General features: G+C 36.3%; 1 protein-coding gene across 9 annotated transcripts in view; it reads right to left on the bottom strand.

Annotated features, from left to right (window-relative positions):
- The window catches only part of BCAS3 (BCAS3 microtubule associated cell migration factor), a 657,493-nt gene that overhangs the window by 314,704 nt on the left and 320,759 nt on the right, over window positions 1–22,030 (bottom strand). For all 9 annotated transcript variants that reach the window (XM_053567923.1, XM_053567926.1, XM_053567929.1 and 6 more), the window contains 3 exons: window positions 20,225–20,349; window positions 17,252–17,417; window positions 15,379–15,479 (listed from right to left, as the gene is read on the bottom strand). In XM_053567923.1, the coding sequence (XP_053423898.1) occupies window positions 15,379–15,479; window positions 17,252–17,417; window positions 20,225–20,349 (392 nt within the window). The remainder of the gene's footprint in view (window positions 1–15,378; window positions 15,480–17,251; window positions 17,418–20,224; window positions 20,350–22,030) is intronic.

Here is a 22,030-nt window from a genome sequence, read left to right as displayed (position 1 = left end):
TACTCCTATAATCATAGCACTCCGGGAGCCCGAGGTGGGGCAGGGTGGAACTCAAGTTGCCTGCTTTGAGCTCAGAAGTTCAACACCAGCCTAAGCAAGAGAGATCTCGTCCCTACTAAAAACAGAAAAATGAGCCAGGTATTGCAGCAGGCGCCTGTAGTCTCACCTACTCAGGAGGCTGAGGCAAGAGAATCCCTTGAGCCCAGGAGTTTGAGGTTACTGTGAGCTATGACACCACAGCACTCTACCCAAGGTGACAAAGTGAGATTGTCTTAAAAAAAAAAAAAAAATAGGTTGGCCATGGTAGCTCATGCCTATTAATCCTAGCACTCCGGAAGATGGAGGTGGGTGGATTGCTTGAGCTCAGGAGTTAGAGACCAGGCAGAACAAAAGGGAGATCCCGTCTCTACTAAAAATAGGAAAACTGAGACAAGAGGATCGCTTGAGCTCAAGAGATGGAGCTCAAGTTGTGAGCTATGATGCCCTGGCATTTTACCCAGAGTGACAGCTTGATACTCTGTCTCAAAAAAATAAAAAATAATAGTCCTTGGCTCGGTGTCTATGGCTCAAGCTGCTAAGGCGCCAGCCACATGCACCTGAGCTGTTGGGTTCAAATCCAGCCCGGGCCTCACAAACAACAATGATGGCTGCAACCAAAAATAGCTGGGGGTTGTGGCAGGTGCCTGTGGTCCCAGCTACTTGGGAGGCAGAGGCAGGAGAATCGCTTGAGCCCAGGAGTTGGAGGTTGCTGTGAGCTGTGATGCCACAGCACTCTACCCAGGGTGACAGCTTGAGGCTCTGTCTCAGAAAAAAAAAAAATGTGTTTATGAAACACACTTTTTCTATAAAGAATAATGCAGTTTCCTTTGTTTCTACTATTTTGCAATCAGAAGTTATTAGCAAAAATTAGAAAATTCTGTCACTGCATAAACTACAAAAGAAAAGGTGTAGTACGATGAGCCCTTCCCTCTGGGCTTCCCTGCTGCATGCCGCCTTCTCTTCTAACATGCTGGGGTTCTTAACATTGTCACGAGTTTTAGGACAAGTTATGAGATTCTAGGGCAGGAATCCCCCAAAATTCAAAGGTTGAAAAGGATTTTTAAGTCCTTTAATTAGAAAAACAAGGAAAACTGAGGTGTAGAAAGGAATGACTCAGTCAAAGTAACCATGTTAAGGAAATCAGAACCTTTCATGTTTATAGATTTCCTATTTCCTAAGTAAAAATCCTGTCATACATAAACCTACACTGGGACAGTGACGACTTTGTAAGGGTTATCTAGGAAATAACAGAAACCTATAAGCACAAGATGGAGAAATGGAGGTTAAATTGAAAATTGAGAAGAAAGGCTGAGATACAGGGTTTTCCCTGGTATTTTCTAGAATATTTCAAACATTATTATACAGCCAGGAAAGCCAAAAACACATCTTTTAACATAGCAGCAAATATTATTTTTTCATTATGTAAAAGACAATGGCTAATCACAGGTCTTCTATTAATGGCAAAGAGGTATAGATATACGCATAAACCAACACAACCATAAAGTAGAGATTTTTGTTTTAGCAAAATCCATATTTATATGATTACATTTCCTATGATTGAAAGCAATTATAATTAATGGATTTCCCTCCTCCTAATGCGGCCATTTGTCAATTCACATACACAATGTCCAATCAATTTTGATGTATTGTGTAAGCAATTTGTCAAATGATGCTATAATCCAGTTAATATATTAATTCTTGGCAAGGAGAGTTCTGACAACTATAAGGTTTTCCGTAACTGGTTTGGAGAAAAAAAGTCTACGTTTGGACATAATGGTCATTCCTATGGAGTAACATCTCTGTGTTCCAACATGTGACAGCATGGAGTAGTACGTCACATCATAGGAAAACTACTTTGTTAAACTAAAACCCCTGGGCCCTTCAGACGGGGTGGCTACTAACTATTGTAATAAAGTGGGCTTCTTCAAATCCCCGTGTGCCTCATATGTGTCAGTATATGGGACAATAAATACAAAATAAGTTTCCAGAAGAGAAACAGAACTTTATAAACAGAAATTCTGGGCCTCAAATTTGAAAAAACTGGCCAGGCATGGTGGCTCACACCTGTAATCCTAGCACTCTGGGAAGCAGAGGCGGGAGGATGGCTTTTTGAGTAAGAGCAAGACCCCATCTACCAACAATAGAAAACTAGATGGCATTGTGGCAGGCACCTGTAGTCCCAGCTCCTGAGGAGGCTGAGGCAGGAGGATCACTTGAACCCTGAATTTTGAAGTTGCTGTGAGCTAGGCTGACGCCACAGCAATCTAGCCTGGGGCAACAGAGTGAGACCCTGTCTCAAAAAAAGAAAAACCCAAAAGACAAAAAAATTGAAAAATAATTTATAAACAAATTTTATACTATACAAATATATTTTAAATATGTTAACTAAAATAAAAAAGCATTTTAAATATTATATTAATTATTTTAAATATTAAGGTAAGATTTTAATTTAAACTTTCAAAGTTTCTTCACATGACTTGCAAAATAAGTGGCTCTCAATCTTTTACTTTTCCTCTCCTAACATATTTTAGATAAATCACTAACTTCTATCACTATGTAACATAGGCACTGTACTAAGCCTGCACACCTAGTTACTGGTGGTCAAAATTCTAACTCTCGGAAGTCTGCCTTGCAGCTGGCATCATGTAAAGCTATGGAAATGGCTATTTTCTTACATTCTGTCTATAGTTCAGCCAATAATCACCTTTTCCCAAGTCTACCAAGCTCGAGACAGACTGGATATACAGAGCTTTCTAGTAGGTGGTCCAAAATTATATCGCAAGAGACATCTGTACTATAGTGACCAACAAAGTGATCAAATACTTTTCCTGCTTGGTCACCACCAGTCTGGGCAGGACAGAGGATTAGAAGATAGGTTTTTAACATGTCAGAAATAACCTGCAGAGCCGTCCTAGGGAGATTTCGCAAACATTTTCCAAAGTGATGGCTCCCTCCAGGCACTACACCAAGGCCTTCTATAATTCTCTATTAGGAAATACAAAATCTGATAATGAAGGCAAAGCATTCTAGAAAGCAAAATTGAAAAACATGGCAATTTTTTTTTTATTAGAAGAATAAAAGAGAAAAAGAATATTACAATTATTTTCCAGGCATTTAGGCTCCTTTGGGCCCATTTCTGAACCATGCAAGAGCAATGAAAAAAATTGCCAGAGTGATTTGGCACAAGGCTACGTATTTATTTAAAAACCTGCAATGTCTACTACTTCTTCAGACTACCAGACGTTTCATTGTTTCATATGTCTGTTGAGAAAGGTGCCCTATGTGTCAGAAAAGCACACTGAATATTTTTCAATGACCCGGGGGGCAGAGGTCACTTATTATAAATGGATAATGAGACCTAATGCAGTGCTCAGAGTATGGACAAAGAAAGGGTCTATCCATAGCCCCTGGTGGATTGGTCATTCAGGCTTTTATTTCCTCTGCACACTTAATGGAGTCGAACAATTGACAGAAATTCTATAGAGAAGGCTTAAACTGAGAGAAAATGACTATATTCTTAACTCTGATAGACAAACACAAATAGTGACCCTGAAATGGTGCCAGAACTCCTGTTACCACTAACGTAGCAGACAGCTGTAGCATTCCCCCTAAATTTCCAGTTCGTTGTTTATTAGCAATTGACCTTAGTGATGGAAGTGATGCCACATCAAAACACAAGCTCCTGCCAATATCAACCCATTGCATTACTGTAGGTAAGCAGAGACAAACTACTCTATTTTAGCTCCTTATTTTTGGAGAAAAAGGACTAACGTTATCCCTGTAGCCTCAATCCCGTATCCCCACTACCCAATTGTCAAAATACACATTCCAGCATATTATTATATGTGAGAACCTTAGCCTTAGGTGGGGTAGAGTAAATGATGTCAGGAGCAGAGGTACTAATGGTTTGCAGGCTTTATAACTAGTAGATTATCTTTTCTTTAATCTATCAGTTTCAACGTCCTATCCACGTCATATCTTCCAATTCAATGCAATAAATATTACTAGCATCAATGGAAAAAATGCTTACTCTCAACTGTACTTGAAAAATAGCAGGTCATACAACAACCTGAAGAACATAAAGATATTAATATCACATATAATTTCATAAAATAAAGATTATTTAAAAGCAAAAAAGCAGCTTTTGAGTCACTTTCATTTTGTTTCATTTCAATTTTAAGAACAATTATGACAGGGAGGAGCTACAACACGTGAAATGATTTTTTTCCCCAACTGGTGAATAATACTAAAGCAAATGTTAGAAAATGCCAATATTCACTTCAGGATGGGTATAGATCATCAAGTTGTAAAAGGAAAGTCTTGTGATGCTGAAACATCTCAATATCAGCAATGACAGAAAAACTCAATGAACTATTCCAGAGGTCTTCAGATCTATGTAAAGATGTGGAAAGAAATAAGAAGTATGTACCCCATAAACATAGAGGGAAAAAGGTAATCTAACATGAACATTAAATCCATCATTAATAAAGCTTGCAGATTGTTGACTATCTTACCTCTCTTCATTGAAAAAAACTTTAATTTTACAACGTTCCCCAAGTTATAAAACATACATGTGGCTAAATTGACAGTTTATACATCTCAAATATTTCTTGAAGAAAAACACCATTTGTTTCACTGAAATCATTTCCCTATGGAAGGGCATATGTCAACTTATAAGTTTAAGTATAAAGAAGTAAAAATTATCACTATAATTCAACCTTAATTTTTTTTTTTATTTTGACCACTTCAGATTTTCAACCCTGGATAGAGCAGTATGACACACCCTATGGTCAACAATGGACTGTAAACACTCTTTAAATAAGCCCTACATTACAAGTTTCCTCTACAGGAGAAAAACATTTCTTTCTTCCCCTTCCATTCCTAGCTACTCTTGGGCAAATATTTATTGCGGACAATACCAGGAAATATTGCTGAGTACCTCCATCACACTTGGTGCATACCACAAAAGCAGTGCAATCCAGGATGTTAGGTTAAGTCTAATGTGACATTTGAAAGGAAGTAGCTCAAAAGAAAATTGTTGCATATTTAATTGCTTTTCCAGGGCACTGACAATACCTATGGTAGAAAAGACCAAAATTAAAAAAAAAAAAACAAAAAACTTTTTCTATCATTGTCCTTTTTGTAGTCAGGGGAGGACTAGACTTGGTAATTGCAATGTGCACAAAATATAACATGGATGGACAGCAAACCTAATGAAACGATAGGATGGTAAAATACTATAAAATGACTTTATTCTAAATCTAACTGTGACTTTATACTAGAATGAAAAATACCAATTCTTTATAGTCCCATGGTTGAGCTTAGTAGTCCAAAATTTAGTTGGGAATCAAGATCCTTAGAATCTAATCTTACTCATGTTGCTGAATTATGATTTCAGTACTTTTATGTGTAAGACAAAGCTTAGTAGTAGCCCTGAGTCCTATATACTTCATTGTATATAAAGACCAAAATAAAATGTCAGTGAAGTCTAAAAGATTAGTGAAGCAATCACATTTTTTAAAGCAAATAAATCAGTAGACAGTACTACTCAAGCGAAACCCACAAAAGACGCAGCTTTCTGTAGTATAACACTAAGATTTTGTCAAAGTAACACTAGTATGTCAATGTCAGGTTACAGTTAGACTTTCCCAATGATTAATTCAATTTGCAATCCTCTTTTCTAATAACTAAAGCATTGTTCCATGACTTCCATTACGTCATGTACACCGCCTGCTTTTACTTCTCATCTGCTGCCTTCTAACATACCAGGCTGACTAAGCTTCTGTGATATTCCATATGGTCAAACATGTAGATAACGACTAAGGAAATAAAACACACACACACACACATACACACAAAAAGATCCAAATAAAACATACTAAACTGAAAAATTATATCTGGAGTAAAAAATACTGAATGAAATTAACAGCAAAGACAAACTGATATACTTTCAGGTATGGAAATAACTATACCAAATCAAACAGAGAGGAAAATAAGACTGAGAAAAATGGAACAAAGATTCAGTGAGTGGGGAAAGAATTAAGTGGTTATCATAAATGTATCCAGAGTCCAAAAGACAGAAGGACAGTGACAGAAAAATATTTGAAGATATAACTGCATAAAAATGTCCAAGTTTGATAGAAATTATAAACGCACAGATCCAAGAATTCCACAAACCCCAAGCTATAGACAGGCACCTTATGGTTTCATGGATTTTTCTCTACTGTTTTTCTTTTCTGTGTGAATTCACTGATTTACTCTATGATCCTTATTATTTCCTTTTCCTCTGTGTTCTTTGTTCTCCATTAATTTGCTCTACTTTTTCTAGTTTCTCAATATGGAAACTTAGGTCACGGGCTTCAGTCCTTTCTCCTTTACAATACAGTCATTTAGCCCTATAAATTTCTCCTTAAAGCACTAATTTAGTGCCATCCCACAAATTCTTCTGTTCTTCTTTAAAGTTTTTATTTTGAAATGATTAAAGATTTATATGAAGTTGCACAATAGTATAGCAATATTCTGTATATGCTTCTCCCAACTGCAAAACCAGAAAATTGCAATTGGTTACTCTTCAAACATGTTATTCAGATGTCACAAGATTTACAGATACAGTTTTATACTCATTTTATGTGTGGGGGTCTCTATTCAATCTTGTCATACGTGTAAATTTTGTAATCTGCACTATGATTAATTTACAGAAATGCTTCCTCTATAGCAGTGGTTCTCAACCTTCCTAATGCTGTGACCCTTTAATACAGTTCCTGTGGGTCATGACCCACAGGTTGAGAACTGCTGCTCTATAGGGACATTTGATCTTTCTTCTCTCAACCTGTCCCTAAACCAAGGTCACCCCTAATCTGTTAACCCCTAATCTATTTGGTCATTTTGAGAATGTTACGTAAATGCAATCATAAGTATGTCAACTTTTTAGATTGCCTTCTTTCACTTGGAAAAATTTCCTTGGGAGTCAACAAACTTGTTGCATGAACTAATAGCTCAGTCCACATTTTTTTCACTAGTATTCATAGATAAGCATATATTCCAATTTCAATTCTATTCTGTTTAAAATAATTTCATATTTTCCTTTTGATTTTTTCTGTGAACCATGAGTTATCTGAATGTGTGTTAGATTCCAAATATTTGTATACTTTTGCAGAGGTTTTACCATTATTCATTTCTTCTTCAACTCCTTTGCAATCAGAGAATATCCTTTCTATAACTTGAAACCTTTTGAATTTGAGATGTGTTTTATAGCTCATATCTATCACAGTCTTTCCTGTGCACTTGTGAAGAATGTGTATTCTGTTGTTGGTGAAGTGTTCTACTTAAGTCTGATATTAATGCAGAAACTCCAAGTTATAAAATGTGTTTCTCATAAGCAGCATATATAATAGTAAGGGCTTACTCGTTTAACCTAATTTGATAATCCGACCTCTTATTGGGATGTTTAGACCATTTATAAGCAATATGAGTATTGATATGGTTAGAATTACATCATCTTAGGCTGGGCACAGTGGCTTATACCTGTAATCCTAGCACTCTGGGAGGCCGAGGGGGGTGGATTGCATAAGATAAGGAGTTGGGGATCAGCCTGAGCAAGAGCAAGACCCTGCTTCTAAAAATAGCTGGGCACTGTGGTGGGCACCTGTAGTCCCAGCTACTTGGGAGGCTGAGGCAAAGGATCACTTCAGCCCAAACTATTGGGCTTTGAGGTTGCTGGGAGCTATGACACCATAGCACTCTAACAGAGTGACAAAGTCAGACTGTCTCCCAAGAAAAGAAAAAAAAAGAATTATATCATCTTTTTTCCATTTTATTTCCTTTGCTCATGTATTAGATATATCATTTTGTTTTTGTTATTTTAGTACTTGCTTTTGTATTCACAGTTCACCTTCAGGTCATACTTTACCACATACATACACAATAAAAAAACCTTATGATAGGGTAGTTCCATTTCCTACCCTCTTGAGAAATTATGCTATTGTGTTATGCATTTTAACTTATACAGATGCCCATAAAATTTGTGTGCAAATTAGGGTTAAACTATTTTAAATTGCACACAAACTTTATGTCCACCCTGTGTATACATACATATGTATATGTATGTATGTGTATATATATATTAAGAACCACAATACATTCCTTTTATTTTCCTGTTAATAGTTAATTACATTTTAATACGTGAATATTTAAATTTTCACAAATTAGAAAAAGAGCTCATCTATTTACCTGTGTTTTTACCATTGCTGATGCTCTTAATCTCTTCCCCGTTAATCTAATTTTCTTCTGTTTGAAGGACTTCCTTTGACATTTCATGAGGCATGTGTCCACAGCTGATAGATTCTTTAAGCTTTCAAATATCTGAACATTTTTTTTTTATTTTGCCTTTATTTTAAAAAAATCTTAGGAGAATGTACAGAATTCTATGTTGACAGTTGTTTTCTTTTGGTACATAAAAGAAATCCACTTATCTTTGTTCCTTGTAGCTTATCTTTTTTCTCTGGCTGCTTGTTAGATTTTTCTCTTTACCCATGGTTGTCAGCAAATTCATTATGATGTGTTTTACTGTATGGCTTTTTTAGGTTTCCTGGAATGTACTGACCTTGTTCTATCTGTGATTTTATGGCTTATGTAAAATTTGGAAAGTTTTTGGTTATCATTTCTTCTGCCACACCAGCACTTCTTCAGAAACTCTGATTACTAGTATGTGCTGTCCCAGAGTTTGCTGATACTTCTTTAAAAGATTCTGTTTTTCTTTTTGTATCGTTTTAGATAATTTCCATTGCTCTCTCTTTAAATTCACTAACCGTTTCTTTGGTAATTTGTAATCTATTGTCAATCTCATGCAATGCCGCTTTCTCCTCAGACATATCTAGAAGTTTTGAATATTTAGGCCTAAGTATCTATTACATCAAAATATACATTTTTTATATAAACACTTCTACTAACTTTTTGAACAAATGGAATACAGTTATAATACAGATTTTAGTGTCACTAGGCCTGACGCTATGTGACACCAGTGCACTCTACAGCCCTCTGACAGACGTTTCCTAGGCTTTAGATAGTTACTTCATACCCCTCAGAATGAGGACTCTCCACAGATGTTCAGAGATGTGTTTGTGCAGATCTCTCCTGTCTGATATCTTCTCCAGCAAAGTCTGTGTCAGGGTTTGAAAACAGTAAACAGTTTGGGTGTCGGGTCATTTGGTTTCAGTCACTGTTACTCAACTCTGGGGTTATGGCTTAAAAGTGGTTACAGACAATATACAGGTACAAATGAGACGAGTCAGCTATGTTCCAATAAAACTTTATTTACAGTAAGAGTGAATGGCTGTGTGTTGACACCTTCTCTTCTTTGGTCTAACAGGACTCAAAATTCTCTCTCCTCAACTCAGGGAACCGTCTGGGATTCCAGAGGATTTAAATTCACTAATCTTTTCTTTGGCAATTTGTAATCTAGCTTCAATCTTACGCAGCTGGGTTTCATCTGGTACTCCTTCACTGTGACACTGCCTAGAAACTCTGACAGCAATAAATGGAGGCAATTGTAGGGCTTATCTTACTTATTTCCCATCTCTCAGGGATCACTATCCTTCGTTACCTAATGTCAACAGTTGTGAAAAAAGTTATTTCATAAACTATTTCTGTTTCTTATACTATGTCTGTTTATTGTTGTTTCAAGATGGTAAATCTGCTCCTTGTTAAACCATTTTAATGGGCAGCTGCTACTCAACTAGAACCTCAAGACATAGCCAATGAAATTAAGAAACACTATTCTCCACCCCCCCCCAAAAAAGTTGAGCTCAAACTGAAGTATGTAAAAGATTCTACCTTTCCTATCTTGCCTTTAATAGTAGAGGAGAAAGTTATACACCCAATAAAACAGAGGGAAGTTCCATTGATCTGAGTCACCTTTCTATTGCATATCAAAGGTATGTTCTTGTAGAATGATTGCATATTTCTATTTCTGTCACAAATAAAACTCAGTAAGTTAAAGGAAGGACTTCTCACATATTCACAGATTGCTTGTTTAGAAAGACGTCCAGCTTGACGCCCACCCTCCTGCAAAGCTGGTTAATGTAGGCAACTTAGAAACATGGCTGCTGCCAAATTACCTGAAAAAAGGAGAAAACTTTCCCAAGTCAAATCAGTAAACCCGGCTTTTAATTTACAAGTTGGAAGCTCTGAGCAGACTAAAGAAAAATTATTGCCTACTTTGGGACTATACTCAAACTGATACAGTTGATATTTATTTCTTTGTTCTATGGTTTATCTTTGTTTTGGCAAAGGAATACACTGAAACAAACTGCCTACATTAGAAAAGGTGAAGTGTAGATATAGTACTACTCAGAGATTACTAATGTCATATGTGTGAATTTTTTATGAACTATTCCCCAAATTTTTATGCCCAGGGTAGAACATCTTAGGGATTACAGACTCTTGAGTTGTACCTTTACTGAGCAAAACAGCAAGACTAGATTACTATCTATATAGTAATATAATTTAGTTTGCATATATAAATTAATCTATCTATAAAATCACTAATATTAGACTTTTTTACTTATTAAAAATGGTGATTTCATATGGTTCAACCTAATAACAAAGAAATCATCTCTGCTTCTATAGTGACCTTTGTCTGAAGCATGTTAGTATGATCTAATTTGTGATACACCAAAATTCCTCAATATGGTATGTCGGTATGTCAATGTATGACACAGAAAAATTCTTTGATAAACATCAAAATTTCTCTATTTTTGTTATTCCATCTAATAATATAGGTAGGAGATGTTACCAGGATTAAGAGTCCAGAATTTGGAGTTTTTACTTACTTTACACTGAGGTTACCTAAGAAGTCTTCAGTGTTTCAAGCAGGTTCCCTACTTCTTCCCCCACAAGCCACCCTCCCTTTTGACACATATGCAGAAGAACTTAGTTTATTCATGATCAGCATATTTATTATGGTTATAGGACTGGAAAGGGAGCGGACAGTCCTTGCTAAACATCCTGCTCTCCTACTATTTTCTCACTGAGACAAAGTCTCTTTCCCATTTCCATCATTCTTTGTCTACTATTATTATAATTTCCGGAGTTTGTAAACATCTGCTTCACTTGATCCACAGATCCAAATACAACAAAAGAAAACACTTGGAATGTTTGTGAAGTTTGCATTAGCGTTCTACTAAAAAGCTAAACAATCTTCCATGTACATGGGATCCACATCTATGGATTCAACCAACCACGCTTCAAACATTTTCAGGAAAAATAAAGGATGGTTGCCCTTGTACTTAACATGTATGGACTTCTTTGTCCTTGTCATGATTCCTAAACAACACAGTATAACCACTATTTACATAACACTTACATCGTATTAGGTGGCTTAAAGTATATGGGAGGGTGTGCTTAGGTCATCTCCAAATAATGCACCATAAGGGACTTGAGTGTCTGTGGAGTTTGCTATTCAACAGGGGCCCTGGAACCAATCCTCCACACGTACCAACAAAGGACTGCATTTGAAAATACTTTCAGAAAGATATTTCTAAAGTCTTCATTTAGGCATAGTCTTTAAGTTGGAAAACAAGAGGTGATTTTCAATGTGGTTAACTAAAACAAAAACTTCCTGGCAGCAGGTAAGGTATACTTGTGTTGTAAAAGGTACAACAACTTTTCACAGGCTTCGGTAAGGGAAATTGGAGAGAAAGACAGTAAAAAAGTCTTCTAAATAAGGCTCTGTCTTGCAGAAATGGTGCAACAGATTGGCAGGTAAAGGCATTCTCTTGAAACTGGCACTGGAATTGCTTTTGCTAATTGTATCTCAAGCTTTTACTGCTCTGACCCAAATGCCCATGTTTTGCATATTTAATTGCTTCAGTCATGTAACATACTGGCATGTCCAGAACTCTCAATCAAACAGCTTATCTCCATACGTAAGAAAATATGACTTTTTGACTCTCTGTATCTGTCCTGTCAATGTAAAGAAGCAGTATAAAAATTATCACAAAATTATCCTCCTTAGATAAATTTTTACCTATTAAATTATATCTTTAGTTACATTTCACAAGATAAAAACTATTATGTCTGTCACTTAGATAAAAGATATTTACAACACGATCAGAATCATATAGTCACAATAGGTATTCCATTATTAATGCTGAATACTAAAAAGGTTTATAAATTTTACTAGAGTCCCAGAAGTCCAGTATTTGAAAATATGCACTTCTGAGATAAGAAACAAATGCATATAATGATGCTTAAATGTATACGTTATTTGATAGCTTATTTTTTTTTGCAGCTTTGGGGCTGGGTTTGAACCCACCATCTCCGGCATATGGGGCTGGCGCCCTACTCCTTTGAGCCACAGGCACCGCCCCATAACACTTCTTATAAGAGCAAATATTGTACTGTATTGATATCTTACATTTATCAAGTTGGGAGGTGGGTAAGAACTGAAACCCAGGCCTTTTCATCCTTATCTCAATGCTGATTCCTCTGGAATTCAATTGGTTTAAAATGAAACATATTATACAGTAAGTCCCCACTTAACATCATCAATAAATAGGTTATTGGAAACCTGAAACTTTAAGCAAAATGACATATAATGAAACAAACTTTACCATAGGCTAATTGACATAAACAAAAGTTAAGCTCATTTCTGGTGACAAAACTATCTCCAAACTTCTAAATAAAAGCCCAAAACACTTCTAATAGTATACACTGAACTAAAAGTAAGCTGTACATACTTTTTAAAAAGACTAATAGAAACAAGTAATATAATTAATTACCCAATTTTTGGTGAACGAGTGAGTGATGATGGTCATAATGGTGGTGAGATAAATCAAGGAATAAATGTTTACAAAGTAAAAACTGTAAAGAGCAGCTCCTATCCCAACCAGTACAAAAATAATAACACGTGATGGGCTTGTTGAGCATTTTCATACATCACGTATTGTCATAAATGATGATGACAATGTATGATTGCCACATATTTTATGGTTTATCACATATTTGAAGAATTTTTATTTTACAATAGTTTGAATCTACTCACTCAGAGTCCCATGTGGCTACAGCCTATCCCAGCAGCTCAGGGTGCAATGTGGAACCCAACCCTGGACGTAAATGACATAATTTGAGGGACTGCTGCATTTCATCCCATTGCAAGGTTCACACACACTCTCTCACTCAGAGGGGACACAATTTAGACTGCCAGTTAACCTAACATGCACATTTAGGCATGTGGGAGAAAACCTAGGTACCCAGAGAAAACTCACACAGACATGAGGAAAACATGCAAACTCCACAGAGGTGGTGGTCCTGGGAAGGAAGAAATTTTTTTCTTGTCAATTTTATAACAAAATGATGTTGAATTAAATGACATAACTTGAGGACCTGCTGTATTCCATATTTTAATTAGAAACCATAGAATCATGAATGACTTTTTTTTTTTTTCAAATTGTCTCTAATCTGTTTCTTTTTCCATTCCTCAACACCTCACAGGTCTGTCCTGCTTTTAGGTCTCTTAGTGCTCGAAGACCACTCACCGTCCACTCCCTTCCTGTGAACCTTCTAAAACACAGTTCTGATGGTGTCGTTCTATGGCTGGAAACATCTGATGGCTAGCTACTGCCAACAGGTGGTGATTCTTAAACCATGTACCTGGAGATTTCTGTTGCACTAAGAATTGGCCAAAGCCAAAATCAAATTACCTTGTAATGTCAATCAGGTTAATCACAGGAACAAGAAAAATTAAGATAAAATTAAGTGGTAATTTATTGCCCGTATCTTTTTCTTAAATATTTCAGATTTGTTACTATTTGTCTACTAAACAGACCTAACATATAAAAATAACAAAACAAAAACCAGTATTAATTCTGAGTGAAGTAGGCTTAATTCAACAATTAGTTATTTTTGAGAGGCAATAGAAAACATACTAAGGATTTTTATCTCCTATTATATAATATTATATGTGGGTCATTTTTTCCCAGTTCATATGATAGTTAAATTATGCTTTAAAAACCTAGAAATTAACAACTTCTACATTCTCTGCTTCTGAAATCAATCAAAACCATTTACATATTACCCTTCTGTGCTGCTGTTGGCAACTTATGTCACCTCTTTATAGTTCAATGTATAACCATCCACTGAGACACCTATCCCATTTTAATTCATTTTTTTTATTAAACATCTGTCTTCCAAATCAGTGAATTTGCTGTGGGCAGAAGCAATACACTATTTACCTTTAAATCACAAGGGCCTGACACATAGTAGGCACTCTACAAAAATGCACAAGAACCACTAAGTTCAACTACATGAGAGAGCAAGACTGCTCTTTATTACAGTTGTAGAGTTTCATAACTTAAGAGTAAAGTCTATAAAATGTCCAGTATAATATATAACACAATATAAAAATAAAATAAAATAGTTCTACAGTTATTTTAATTCATGCTTTATAATACAGCTGGCAAGATAATAGGTTGAATACAGCAAAACTATTTAAAACATAGGAATTTTCTTAAAAACGTGTGGTTCTCAGAGGCATCAAGTTAAATTAAGGATTCAATCTATCTTATAGAATTGAATTGTAATTATAAAGAATTTTTAATTCTGTGAACATGAACTGGATCATAAATATTAAATTGTCTTATGTCTTCCATATTAAAAGGTTGCATTTATTTAGCTGAATGAACCCAACTCAGTCTCTATAAATATTAGGGCTTAAACATAAAAGTTAAAAAACAGCAAAACACCAATGTAGCTGCAATCATTACTTCATTGTTGCAAGTAAAATTTTACAAAAAGGTCAGCTGGAATAGTTTTCACAATAAAAACTGCAACTATGAAACTATGCCAGCAGGTTTTTCTTCCAGTGTAAAGGTATTTTCTATGTTAGAAATGAGATTCAGGGGTGGCGCCTGTGGCTCAAGGAGTAGGGCGCCGGTCCCATATGCCGGAGGTGGCGGGTTCAAACCCAGCCCCGGCCAAAAACCACACACACACAAAAAAAATGAGATTCAAAGCTTTATGAAACTATTATATAATGGTATTTTCATATTGTTTTGTTTGTTTTTTAAAGTTTTGAGCCCACTAGATATTCTCTATCAACTTAACTACTCTCATTGCAGGGATATAGTTCATGGGTACAAAATACATAGGATAAGGAGCCAGAGACATACTTAATGTGTGCTAAGGCTTACACTTTAAATTTCTATTAAATATCTTACTCATTTCAGATTGATTAAGGCCTATGACCTATGGACCAGCCGGTAATGGTTGCTTTAGAAGCCAGCATTTAAGATGAATCTAAATAGAGCATGTGAAAGGAACAAAACAATCTGAGCTACTTACGGCCAGCAAGCAGGAACTGACAGTACTGAACTGCATCTGCGGCGAGGAGCAGAGGGTGGTTTGCATTAAACGGTGGCTGCAACTCATTCCACTGAGGGGTTCTAAGGAAACAGTAGAAGAATATTAATATTTAAGTTAATAGATGGGATATAAATCACCACGACTGTCATCACTGATGAACACTGATTTAAACTCACACTATTTTTGCAATCATTAAAAAGAACTTGTAATCATTAAAATGAATGTATTGAAACCTGAAACACAGGCCATCTGCTTAAAAAGAACAAAAAGGTGGCAGTGTTTCATACAAGTAAGATGGAGTCAATATTAGCTTAACAGCCGAAGGCTCTCCAACAGAACAGACAAAACATTCCGAAGATTAAATAGAGAGAAGTGTAGAATTCAAATGTTACGACTAAGTAGTTCTAATTACATGTGATTTCGAACCTCTTTATTCTTAAAATATATGTATTTTTTAAATAAAATGAAACAGGTAAAAACTGTTGAAACAGCTGAGTAACTGGAGGACTTATGGATCAAATTAGCATCTGATTTTTAAAGCAAGTCACTATTTCAAGAATGATTGCACGGTAATTTTAATTAGATCTGCCCACTCCTAAAAACGGCTGATAAATAGGATATTGATCAGATCAACCCAGCACAGTAAAGTACTAGTAAAGAATGCTGGAGCCTCCAAAAATCGATGTCAGAATATTTTAAAATGTCAAAGGGACAGGGATCATTTTCATATCCATTTTTGTCTGTTTCCTTCCATACATGTCAGGAGCAATTTTTTCTCTCCTGACAATGAACTATATATTAAGCAGGTTTTATTCCAGGTTTCATTCATCTATCTTTGAGCTAGGTTATAAAGAATTTAATCATTATGCACTTTTAAGATGAACTCTGATTCTTTAATAAACATTTCTACAATGCTTAACCACTGTGTCTTGGGGAATCACTTTAAAGGAAACCTTCAAATCTATTTCTATTAGTTTCTATGCCCCCTCCTCCCTTAATGGCTGTCTACAGCTACTCTCTATTTTCAGTGAGCATGAGACTGCAAATAGGGGAATACAAAGGTACAAGGAGAAATGTGTTCACACAGAGGTATTCTCCAATGGATACGGCCAAGGCAATCGAAAATGTACATCCACACACAAATCTGTACATAAATGCTAATAGTAACATTGCTAATAGTAGCTAAAAAGTAGGATTGTTCATCAATAAATGGACAAAATGTGAATAACCATATAATGGAACACTACAAGGCATAAAAGGGAATGAGGTTCTGATACATGCTACAACATGGATAGACCTTAAAAACAGGCTAAGCGAAAGAGGCCAGACACGAAGGTCATATACTACATGATTCTTCAGATGAAATGACCACAGTAGGCAAATCCACAGGGACAGGAAGTAAATTCCTGGTTGCCAAGGGCTGAAAGGTTTGGAGAAAATGGGGAGTGACCATAAATGGGTTTGGAGTTTCTTTCCAGGGTAATGAAATTGATTGTACTGGTGGGTATACGACTTTGTGAAAAGTCACTTTCAATGGGTTAATTTTATGCCAAATGAAAAAGTAATGAACTACTATAATTTTGCTAGATGAAAGAAGTCCATCCAAAAAACAAGAAAGTACATACTGTGTGATGCCATTTATATAAAATCCTAAAAACTATAAAATAATCTGTAGACACAAAAGGAAAGACTCCAAAGGGGCGCAGAGAAACCTTTGGGAGTGATGGATATGTTTACCATGTTAATTGTGATGTGCTGTAGACACATGTCAAAACCAATCAAACGGCATACTTTTAGTCTTTCATATGTCAATAAAGCTCTTAAAAAGAGAAGAGAAGAAAGGAGATATTACCTAACCAGAGTCCAGCTGGCGCGAGGTGATGTCATCATTTCCAGTGGAGTGTCATCACTAATCTTGGGGGCAGTGCTGAGGGGCCGGGGCTCCATCATATGCTCCACTAAGGTCCCATAGCAACTGATAATGTACAGGGACTCAACTACGACTTGTTTCGACTGGTCTACAAACAGAGAAACAGAATCTGGATGTGTGATAATGGCATAAAGGAAGCAAAGCATAATTTTTACAAGTAATTGTTTATCAATACTCTCCTGAGGCTAATGAGAGAAAATGAAAAGACAGGAATTTTTTCATATAATGCTACAGTTGCCTAAAGTTCACCTCTTATAAGTAAATGCTAATGAATACGAAAATCCCTATGCTATTAAATATTTTCAAATCTTAAGCAATTTATTTTAAGAATGATATAACTCTAGCCAAAATTTTAATAGAGTGAATTAACATTTTACAGTCATTTGTATTTTTCTACCATGCAATCTGTCCTACATTATGATAAATAAGTGATAGCAGGTAAGACTGACTAAAAAGGCATCATGTATTATTTATACAGGACGTACCAAGTGAACTGCATGAAACGCTGGTTGTATGCCTAAATCGGCCTATGTCACGTCCGCTTTCTGCCAGAAAACTTACATTTAAAACTTAAATTTCTGGATCAAAACTAATAAAAAAAACACATGATGTGTCAATGTAAGTTCATCAGTTGAAACACATACTGTATACCGCTTGTCTGTGTGTGTTTTGATAATTGAGGAGGATTTGCATGTCTGGGGATAGGAGGAATATGAGACATCTTTGTACCTTCTTACACTCAATTTGGCTGTGAATCTAAAAGGGCTCTAAACACTAAAAGTCTATTTTGTGTGTGCACACGCACACACATGCCAGCATCCCATCCTCCCCCAAATCCTCTTATCTCTTTTCTTTCAATGGGATCACTAGCTCTTCTGTGGAAAATGAAGATTAGCCATACTTTGAGAAGTCAGGTGCTGAATATGTATCTAATCAACTGACTTTATAAGGAATACACATGTATTCACTACTGAAACAGGTTTAGTCCTCTATCTCAGGTTTTACACTAAACCCAGGAGCATAAGAATCACTCATGAATGCTGGGTGGGTCACCTTATCTCTATGTCAGACGAATCAATTACAGCTGATTTGAGAAAATGGCTAATGACCAGCCAGTGGGACATAAAGGAGGAGCAAGTTAAAAGGGTAATTAGAACAGAAGGGAGAAGCATTTGAAATCGAGCTTCACAGAAGGTTTTAACTAGTAACAAAAAGTCCTTTCGATAGCATCATTAAACGTAAGGAAGCAACAAAAAAATAAAGATGGGATAAGGAAATGGAAGCCTCGCATAGTTTACAGTATTCTCTCCCACTTAGGTAAGGAACCGGCTGTGCCTGAGATCCTATTACCAGGGAAAGGGTCACTGAAAACTGATAACAAGGGAAAGGGCCAACGTCTGACTGCCAGGATTAAGCATAAAGAAGAGCCATTTTGCCAAAACAATACAGCCTGTGGAACTCACCAGAGAAGTGCCCCAGTAACAATCCAGTTTGTGACCTACTTTAATAATTACTAAAATAATCAGGGGGAAATCACAACTTGTTCAAAATTATAAACTTGGTTTATAAATGGAGGCATGCTCTTTTATACAGAGACCATAAGGGATCACATCAAAACTAGACCATCAATCACATAAATATTTTAGGCATTTTGAGTTGTTGTTGTTGTTGTTATTTGTTTTGAGACAGAGTCTCTCTGTGACACCCAGGATACAGGCATCATCATATCTCATAGCAACTTCAAACACCCGGCTCCAGCGATCTGCCTACCTCCTGAGTAGCTGGGACTACAAGCATGTGCCAACACCTTTGCTATTTTTAGTGAAGACAGGGTCTCACCCATGTTCAGGCTAGTCTCAAAATACTGTGCTCTAGCCATCCTCCCATCTCAGCCCCCCGAGTCTTAGGATTACAGGTGTGAAGCATTTTGTCCAGCCCATGTTTTAGGTACTGATCCTAGTGATCAAAGCAAAAATTAAAAATATAACTACAGTAGTCTCCTGCTACATGCAGTTCAGTTTCAGTTACCTGGTCAACCTGAGTCTGAAAATATTAAATAGAAAATTCTAGAAATAAACAACTGATAAGCTTCAAATTGTACACTGAGCAGCATGATGAAATTTCACGCTGTCCCATTCTGTCCCACTCGGGAGAGAAAACATCCCTTGGATCAATGTATTGACACTATACATGCTACCAGTTGACTAGTCACTTATTAAACCTCTCGGTTATCAGATCAGAAAAACACAGTGCTATACAGGGTTCAGTACTATGCAAGGTTTCCAGTATCTCCTGGGCATGATGGGATATGTCCCCCTAGGACAAGGAGGGACTGCTGTGTATCATTTCAAGGGAGCAATAGTGACCACAAGGCTGACCCTTATTTCTCAGTGGCAGGCTGTTTTTTATCATATTTTTAAAACATGGCAGAGTCACTGGTATTTTTTAAAGTTGAGATTTAACAGTAGAAAGTCTGGTTTCAAACTCTGATTCCATCATATACTAACTAGTGCTTTTCCCTAAGGTATTTAAATTTGCTGATCTCAAGAAATAACAGGGCTTTCTCTCTCCTACTTCATAGACGGTGGTATGAAATTAGCTTGTAAAAATATAAAAGTTATGAAATGGGTATGGCATTGACAGCATTGATATCATCTGTAGACTGTTACCAAACAAAACAAAACAGAATCTCTCAATGTACAATTCATTTCACATTTACAGTGAGAGGACAGTTTTTCTTCTTGACTAGGCTTCAGTAGTTGAGGAGAGACATGCTAATTAAGTGGAAAAACTTAAACCATGGGGTACAATATTATTCTAGGAGAACTGTCATCGATTTTTCTTAAGAATCAAAAATTACACATGGAAAGTTTGAGCACCAGTAAAAATACATACCTTTTTCTCTTTTCAGACCTGCATTATTTGCAAACCATGACCTGGATGTCCCAAAAATAGCAGCCACGCAAAACTCTCCGCCCATTGATTTGCTGGGTGAAATTTGTGGAGGAGGTTTAACTTTGCTTAAAAAATAAAATGACAGTAAAAAAAATTATCATAATGAAATGACACTCCTCTAATGACAGATTTTCCTTTAAATTCTACCCCAAATCATTCAAATCCTCCAATATGAACATGCATTTTGCCTTAATAACTGGTAATGTAAGACTATCTTTTGGAATAAAAATAAAATTAGTACAAAGTTCCAGAGTTTTGCCAAGATTCTAACTTTTAAAGACCAATAAAAACTAACTCCTTTATAAAATGTATGCTGGCAAAATCGATCCACTTCTTAAAGTGGAACAACAGTACTAGCATAAACATGTCATAATAATAAAATGAATTATCACTTCTTTTTGATAATATACAGTATGAGATTAACAATACAAATGAATGGAGACAGCATGTCAGAAAATGAGATTATAAAAAATGAAACCTTGACAATGTTCTCAGCCTTAAAGCTGTGGAGAATTAAACAACGTATAGGGAGAATGTCTAATGATCTGTTGCCATTGTATTCATTGATCTTCCTATTGGTTGTTTCTTTTTCCTCTTGGATTTGTGAAAATGTTTTTGCTCAGGGAAAAAAAGGCCAAACCAGAGTTAAGTATCCACAGCCTCTCAAGTATAAATCTTTCCTGTTTCTCATATGTTTCTCATACGTCATATACAGCTACCACTAAAAAGAAACTGCTTTCCTCTTTGTTGTCTACAAATGAGCTTTGATACTTTCAACTTCTAACATCCATCTTTCATGTTCTTTCAAATCTTATATTTCTGTTCTCTTTTGGTGTATCGAGGACTTCCCCCTCACTAGCAATTTTGTCACTTTTGATAAATTTTTTTCTATAATTCATAGACCAGAAAATAACCTCACTGTGTACTGATCGAGATCACAGTCCAGGTGATATACAATAAAAATCAGAGCACTAATGCTCCCCTCTACTAGTCAGTCTTCAGTGTCAAACAACATTATTTCTACCTTCTTTTCCCATTTTGCTTTCTCTCTTTATCTTTTAGTAAAGTATGGGGACATAGGAAGAGATAATTTTGAAGTCACAAAGAAACATGAATTTGAATGCCAGTGTTGCCACTATTTGCTGTTAGACTTTGGGTTAAGTTATTTAACTTCTCAGAGTTCATACTACTAACATATAAAACAAATATAGTAATGTCTACCTCAATGGGTTATTTTCAGGATAATATTTTTTTCTCAAAGTGTAGTCTGTAGCTAATAGTACCACGTGGGAAATTTGTAAAAATGCAAGCAAATACTAATCAGGCACCATCCCAGACCTACTAAATCAGAAACTCTGGTACTGGAGCCCACCAATTTGTGTTTTGTAACAAACTCTCCAGGAGGTTCTAATGCTCAACTTTGAGAACCACAGTATTAGGCAGAGCAAGTAAGACTCCTGGCTCAGTGCCCATAGCACAGTGGTTATGGCGCCGGCGACATACACCAAGGGTGGCGGATTGGAGCCCGGCCCAGACCAGCTAACCTGCAACAAAGAAATGGCCAGGCGTTGTGGCAGGAGCCTGTAGTTCCAGCTACTTGGGAGGCTGAGGCAAAAGAATCACTTGAGCCCCAGAGTTTGAGGTTGCTCTGAGCTATGATGCCACAGCACTCTATTGAAGGGAACATAGTGAGACTCTGCCTCAAAAAAAAAAAAAAAAAGACAAGTAAGACTCCCACTCAGTCCT

This window comes from Nycticebus coucang, chromosome 18, assembly GCF_027406575.1.
Source record: "Nycticebus coucang isolate mNycCou1 chromosome 18, mNycCou1.pri, whole genome shotgun sequence".
NCBI lineage: Eukaryota > Metazoa > Chordata > Mammalia > Primates > Lorisidae > Nycticebus > Nycticebus coucang.
The sequence above is the reverse complement of the archived record's forward strand: the minus strand, read 5'-3'. Positions and strand labels throughout refer to the sequence as shown.